Source organism: Habropoda laboriosa, unplaced genomic scaffold (assembly GCF_001263275.1).
Source record: "Habropoda laboriosa isolate 0110345459 unplaced genomic scaffold, ASM126327v1 scaffold20, whole genome shotgun sequence".
Taxonomy (NCBI): Eukaryota; Metazoa; Arthropoda; class Insecta; order Hymenoptera; family Apidae; genus Habropoda; species Habropoda laboriosa.
In genome coordinates, this window is record NW_017100143.1 from 1011369 (window position 1) to 1019293 (window position 7925).

General features: G+C 38.6%; 2 protein-coding genes across 2 annotated transcripts in view; one reads left to right on the plus strand and one right to left on the minus strand.

Moving 5' to 3' along the window:
* The window catches only part of LOC108574010 (pseudouridine-metabolizing bifunctional protein C1861.05), a 54432-nt gene that overhangs the window by 15368 nt on the left and 31139 nt on the right, over positions 1-7925 (plus strand). The gene's annotated exons all lie outside the window — the stretch shown is intronic.
* Positions 1-7925, minus strand: part of LOC108574033 — a 27164-nt gene that overhangs the window by 10609 nt on the left and 8630 nt on the right. Inside the window, exon 2 of the mRNA XM_017936534.1 lies at positions 5407-5848. Within this exon, the coding sequence (XP_017792023.1) occupies positions 5407-5848 (442 nt within the window). The remainder of the gene's footprint in view (positions 1-5406; positions 5849-7925) is intronic.

Below are 7925 nucleotides of genomic sequence, written 5' to 3' on the forward strand. Positions count from 1 at the left end.
GATACTCGTTAAAAATTTCGGATTGTCCAGCTATACGCAAGAGCTATCGAAATCAGCGTGTGTATCAATTGGGAGACGTCGCTTGTTGTTCAGATCCATTCATTCTGCTTCATTCAGCTAACGGATCAGTTAAACGATTCCCCATTGTCCAGGCTGCCCTTTATTCTTTACATAAAAGATTAACCAACAAAGGGAGAATAATCAGTTTCGGGAATAAGGACAGCTGACGCGATCGAAATTTCGTCGTGTCTCAAAGGGCTTTCTGTTTGCGAAACCAGATCTTACCTTCGTCGAAACTTCCACTCGTTGATACATAATTAAGGTGTATCGACACTTGTGTAGAGAGATTCGACGATATAATCTTGCGTTATAATCAATCCGAGGTTTCAACGAGGTATAAACGGTCTGTGACGATAACATTTATAGCTTTCAACTGTTCTCATGTTTTATTACTTATCTCTTCTCCTCTTTATTTCTTTTTTTTTATTCTTTCAAGCACATCTTTTTCGTTTGCCATGTACTTTCGACTATTTATACGGCAATCTTCTTGAATCTTAACCTTTGAATTTCCTGTTGAATTTTGTAATTTAAATTGATATTTCTAAGAAACCTTCAAATTTGATAAAAAAAAATTTTCCTACTTTTTTGGGGAAGACCATTATGTCGTCCCTCTGGAATTTCCTTGGATTTTCATTAAAATACGTTTTGCTTTCTAATTCTTTTTTTAATTTAATATATTAAATTGACAATCATGTATTCCTAAAAAAAAAATATGATCTTTATTTCATAATCGGTCATTTGACTGGAAACGGTAGAAATAAGTGTATTTAAGGTTTAAAGATTAGCATTAACAGGTTTGTCCAAATTAATAAGTAAGAGGAGTAACTTCGAGTGTTATTACTTTTTAACGCTGTGATAAGGGGAAAGAAAGAAATGCCGTTCTCTTATCTTACGATTATTTGACCTCCGACTAAAACAATACACCGACCGAATCTACAGCTTAAGTAGTTAAAATCCGCTCTCTATCGTTGGTGTAATTACGGGACGGGTACCACCAGGGTGCTAAATACTTATTATACTGGAGCACGCAATGCCCCAGTTCTTCCCGTACCCGGTAATACTTAAACGACCCTAACGTAGGGATCGTCGTTCAACCTGGAATTATATGCATTTTTCACTGGTGAAACCAACTGTGTACCAACGTGTTCCCACTTTCATTCAACCATTTAGCGCACGGTGGTTCTCACGAGTCGTTAACCCCTTTGTCGCTCGCGCCCAATTATTTTCCACGGAATTTTTTCGCTCCTACTCTCTTCGCGATCTTCGACGAATTTGCCGTGTTCAACCGAGTCGAATTTTCGAGGAATTAGAAGGGAGAAAATGGATCTATTTTTGGTGGAAAATTAATCGAGGAGAATTTTCTTCTGTTTCACGAATTCCCAGGGAATTAAAAGGCAGAGAATCAAAAAATTTAGAACAAAAATTGCCTCTTTCTCTTTTTCAACTGTTACCTTAACGAGTCTAAAGGAAAATCCTCTCTCTCAGAGAAACACCACCAGGACCTCCTACTCTATCCCCGAGTTTCAATCGGCACGATGATATTTTTCCAACTGTTAACTTAACGAGTTCGCAGGAATATATTCTCCGTCAAAGAAACACTACCAGTATCTATTATTTTATTCGCGTGTTTCAATCGGCCACGATGATAGGTTTCACCTGTAAACATATTTTTCCATCGTGAGGGTGTTGCGTGTCTAACGGAAGCAATCGACGCGATCTAAATTTTCCAGCTCGCGTTCTCAACTACATTTATCTTCCACGAATCTCGTTAACGGAGCCGCGCTATTGTTCGTTATTTCTTCGATGAAAACCGATTCGAAAGTTTCCCCCTCCCGCTCCACCATTACACCCAGCCCCTCTCCTTTTCACTCTTCCTCCGCTCGTGTCCGAAGGCAAACAAGCGAAGATAATAACCGTTCGTATTTAAAGCCTCGGAAGAAGAAATTGCACGTGAAAAGGTTCTCAAACGACACTTCGATCTCTCTGATCTCCCCACCATTCTCCTTTCCCACCTCTCCACCGTTCCAAATTCACCCGAACCTGATAAAACGCGTTCGATTTAACTTCACGCTCATCCAATTACCGCTCGTTAATCCGACCTTTTCGCGCTTAGGCTTGTGCAAGTGCTATTGACTGCGAAGCCGGTGAACTGCGAGAAGTCCGCTGCTGGGAAAGGAAGAAAGAACGGTGTGGAAGACCTTAATAATACGTGCGGAACGTTTTTTCTTTTTTGGTCGTTCTTTCTTTTTTTCGAAGGAAATCCTAGTAATGGGGGCGAGTTTTGCAGTTCTCGCGGATGGAGAAACATGTAAGGTAGATTTTTACCCCGTGTAAGTTTCGCGGAACTGTGAAAGTTTTATGGGAAGTTGTAGGAAAGATAGTTGGAGAGGAAACGTTCTGTATGCTCGCGTGGATTGCAGTTTCTTTTCTCTGGTGTAGTTTGTTTGACCGATGTTCTTTGGGGAATCTTGGGAAGGAGCATTTTTAGGTTAGGTATCGTTTGGAATTTTTCCATTCAGCGATTGATCGGAGATTTTTAAGAATTTGTATGGAAGAATGTTCTGAGATGCGTTAAAATTGGACACTCTTATCACGCTAGAATTTATAATTTCTACAATTCATTTGAAACAGAAGATTAGATGTTCTTAGAATCTTAGAAACGAGCACTCTTAGTTGTCACATGCGTAACAGATGTCGCTTGGGTTGTTCTGCCGTACCGACGAGCCGAACAATACATCGGTAATCCCGATAGACCAGCACGTCCTAAAAAGCGAAGTCTTAGCCGGCACGAAAATTATTTTACTCGACGCCTCTACACCTGAACACCACATGACCTAAGATAATAAACAGACCTTCGACATCACCAAGCGATATAACAAATGTAAGAACAAATTTCCCAGTTTCACACCACCACCAGACACGCCCCAAACACATCCAAATAACCAATCACCGCACACTTCCACCACCTACGACAGCTTCACCAATCACAACACACACGGTTTCACACCACCACCAGACACGCCCCAAACACACCCAAATAACCAATCACCGCACACTTCCACCACCTACGACAGCTTCACCAATCACAACACACACGTAGTTTATAAAACAGCGAACACCACGCGACACGAAACACAATTTTCCGACCAGTAGAATTAGACATTTCGCGCTCTGTTCACGTTTATTTATAAACACGTAGTTTTAATAGCAAATTGTTGTGCGTTAATAGTCAATCTTTCGTGCACTACCTGCGTCCCCTATCCCGAGTAGATTCCTTAAATGGTCTGACTCGAAAAGAGGGACAATTATCGGTTTCGCAACAAGCATATTGCGATTCGTAACATAGTTTAGTCGTCGCTTCGAATTTTTCCATTCAACGGTTGATTACAGATTTTTAATAGTACGTATCGAAGAATATTCCGAGGCATGTTAAAATTCAGCACTTTTTATCATTTCTACAATTTAGTTCGTTGTTTCGAATCTTCGTTCAATAATTCATCAGAGATCTTCGATAATATCCATCGAAAAATATTCTGAGATGTTCTAAAGTCGAGAAATTTGGATGATCCAAATTTCACTCTACAGATGCAGAATATATTTAGGAAATTTTAGAAACTTTGAAAATTCATACCTAACGGAGACAGTGGAAATTTTCTCGGGAAGTCAGACAGTCCCCTATAGGTACCAATTACGCGTCCAGAAGATCGGCGCCGCGTTGGTTACGCCGTTGCCCCTTATCCACCGTCGAAAATGGAGGTTACACTCGAATATTCCGCTTCTGTTTCAATGTTTTACCGCTCGCAATTTTCTCCAACCCCTACTCAACCTTTCATTCCACGTTTCTCACTACCCCTCGCAATTTTTTCATTTCCATCCACTCCTCTTTATCCTTTTATACTCCCCTCTCAAGTTTCCTAACCTAATTCTGAAAATTTCACCATTGTTCCTACCACACCTCGTCCAACTCAATTTCTCGTTTCATTTCTTTTTCGTCTGCACTCATTTTCTATACGAAAGGTATCAATTTTCTTTCACTTTTCGCGATTTCTAAATCTCCACCAATCGTCGATCGCTAAGTAAATATGTGCTTCGATAAAGTGTAACGATTTTCAAAGAAATAGTAAAACACTTTCATTGAAACCGTAGTTGTACTATTTTTTCACGAAGAATACAGCATCGATTTTCCCAATTTCATCAATTATATCTTGTTTTAACTCTATCGCGATTAAGATATACATTTGAAAAGTATCATTTCCAATAAATAACGTTACTTTTATGTAACCGCGATAATTCTTTAAAAATTGTCACCTTCTATTCACACTGAACTCAAGAGGTGTTCCAAAAACGATCGAATTAGAAAATCTAACAAAATGGCGGCGAATAATCTCGCCATAGAGTAGCATTCGATTTCTCCAATTTCGTCAATTACATCTTATTTCAACTCCATCTTGATTGTGATATTCATTTGAAAAATATCATTTCCAACAAATACTTGAATAATTAATAACATTACTTCAATACAACCACAATAATTCTTTAAAAATCGTCACCTTCTATTCACACTGAACTCAAGAGGTGTTCCAAAAACGATCGAATTAGAAAATCTAACAAAATGGCGGCGAATAATCTCGCCATAGAGTAGCATTCGATTTCTCCAATTTCGTCAATTACATCTTATCTCAACTCCATCCTGATTGTGTTATTCATTTGAAAAATATCATTTCCAACAAATACTTGAATAATTATTAACCTCACTTCAATATAACCACGACAATTCCTTAAAAATCGTCACCTTCTATTCACATTGAACTCAAGAGGTGTTCCAAAAACGATCGAATTAGAAAATCTAACAAAATGGCGGCGAATAATCTCGCCATCGAGTAGCATTCGATTTCTCCAATTTCGTCAATTACATCTTATCTCAACTCCATCCTGATTGTGTTATTCATTTGAAAAATATCATTTCCAACAAATACTTGAATAATTATTAACCTCACTTCAATATAACCACGACAATTCCTTAAAAATCATCACATTCTATTCACACTGAACTCAAGAGGTGTTCCAAAAACGATCGAATTAGAAAATCTAACAAAATGGCGGCGAATAATCTCGCCATAGAGTAGCATTCGATTTCTCCAATTTCGTCAATTACATCGTATTTCAACTCGATCCTGATTGTGATATTCATTTGAAAAATATCATTTCCAACAAATACTTGAATAATTATTAACCTCACTTCAATATAACCACGACAATTCCTTAAAAATCATCACATTCTATTCACATTGAACTCAAGAGGTGTTCCAAAAAACGATCGAATTAGAAAATCTAAAAGAAACCTACCGGAAGAAGTAACAGCATTAGGCAGAGTGGTGCGTCTGACGATGCTCCCGTTGTTAGTGGCTTCCGGCATCACCTGTGAAAATGGCGGTTGCGCCAACGTGGTTGCAGGTGGCGGGGGTTCCCTAAGCAGCCGTATCTTCTGTATCATCTCCCGTATCTCGTATCTCAGTATCCCCAAGAAACACAGTTTCGCGAACGCGATCACACAGAAGCCAAGCACGAACAACAGGTCCGCGGTTTTTCGTAGCCATCGCATCAACGATTCTTCACAGCCTCTCGCGTACGGTTGCTGACAGGTGTCGCTCACGTTTCCGGTTGGTCCACAACAGGTCTGCGGCAATCTTGCCCCGAAGTCCCTTGGCCCGGTCACTCCACAACAGGTGAATTCCTTCTGCAAACGATCCCACTGCTCGCTGAATCTTAGATCCTTGCCGTACTCCATCTACGAGCAGAATTTTGATACCGTAAATGTGTTCGCTTCTTCTTTGCTTCTTCCGAGATTTAAGGAGGAGAGAGTGAGGATTGTGAAAGAGAAGATTGGGTTTGGTAGGGAAAATCTTCGGTGCAGAAAAAATTAGGGAGGTCAAAGAAGAATTGTTTAAGTTTCAAAGAGTTAACCTTTGATGTCAAAAAAATTAGGAAAGTCAAAGGAAAATTGTTTAAGTTTCAAAGGGTTAACCTTCGATGTCAAAAAAATTAGGGATGTCAGAGGAAGATAATTTAGGGGTCAGAAGGTTAACCTTCGATGTCAAAAAAATTAGAGAGGTCAGAAGGTTAACTTTCCATGTCAAAAAAATTAGGGATGTCAGAGGAAGATAATTTAGATTTCAAAAGGTTAACTTTCAATGTCCAAAAAATTAGAAAGATCAAAGAAAAATTGTTTGAGTTTTAAAGGGTTAATTTTCAATGTCCAAAAAATTATGGAGGTCAAAGAAAATTTCTTTAGGTTTCAAAGGGTTAACGGAGTTGAGATTAACACTGTGCAGTCTCGCCAAAAAAGTAAGGAAATAAGAAAACTAGAGGTCACAAAAATGAAGTAGACGAATCACTGTGCAATCTCAGCTCTGTCGATACCGTAAAAATTACATACTTTTAAGATACAAACGACGAAGATTGTAAAACAGAAAACGAGGTTCCCAGGGAAACTCTCCAATGTTAAAAAAATCATAGAGGTGAAAGAAAAATTGCTCAGGTTTTCAAGGGTTAACACAGAGGTTTCACTGTGCAATCTGAACGAAAAAGGCGGAAGAACTGAAACTGTGATGTTGTAAAAAACGGGGAAGATATGAATCAACCGCAACACTTCGACGTCTAGATATCCTCGAAGGCTGAATCTCCAAAGATTTATGCATTTTCCTCGATTTATCGCCTGCAGATTCGAATGTCTGCGTTTTTCCAGTTAATTAAATAAATCGTACTCTTACTAACGCAACGGTAGACACGAAATATCATCGATTTAGGATGCGCCGTGTTGACGGAGGCTAAATTTACTCATGGTTCGCCGAAAGGGACTGGCCACGAGTATTTTTAAGCCGTTCGGTCTCAATATTGAAGGCGTATTTATGGCCCCGAGGATTGACTTGATGTGCGAAACACAGAGGATGCTTGAACCGGTATTTTGTGGTTTTTGGACGGATCGGTGAATTTCTGATCGTAAATTCGGTTTATTGGTTCGAAGATTGACTTAACGGTGCCTCGGTGTAACTATTTTCTGGTTACTAGAGTGATTGATTGTTCGGTGGTTAAGATTCTGAGATGTTTGTAGCAAACTCGAATGTTCAGTCGAACTTCGTTCGAAATATTTCAATCGTTCTCGTTAAATGGTACAATTTGTACTTACGTCGAAGGATTATTTATAGGATTGTTCTTTCGTTAATATACAGAGCGTTCCATAGGTCGCTTTGCTATTTAAATAAATTGATAAACTAAATAAAAATTTCTTTCATAGAAAAATTCTTTCTGGAATTCTAATAAATTTCCATTTGTTGTGCTCAGACTGTTAGGAAATCTTAAAAATTTCCATTTTCATACTGTGGGATGTTAAGAAATCTAAAAAATTTCTACTTTTCATACTGCAGACTATTCGAAGACCAAATTTTCAAAATTTAAAGAAAAAAAAATTATTATACGACAGAAAAGTAATAGAAAGAATGTTATTTAATTTTTAAATGGTAAAACAACTTAATAATTCGCTCTGTGTAATAACCACCGAGACCTTAAATTAGCCGCAGATTAACATCTAGCTCGAAACGCAAGAAGAAAACAAAGTTTGGCGATGAAGAGGAGATTTTTGGATAGGAGACTATCCAGGTCGATTATCCGAGTGTACGCACATTTTCTGTCGATTATGCGATCGACCTGGATAAGAAAACGGGGCTAAGAATAATGACTGCAGATACGGAACAGTAGAAACGAGGTGAAAGGGGCGAAAAAAAAAAAGAAAAAGCTGGAATTGTTAGTAATCTCGGTGACACTGATTTTTCATTCGCGACGAGTAGTAACGAGGCGCCTGTAAACTA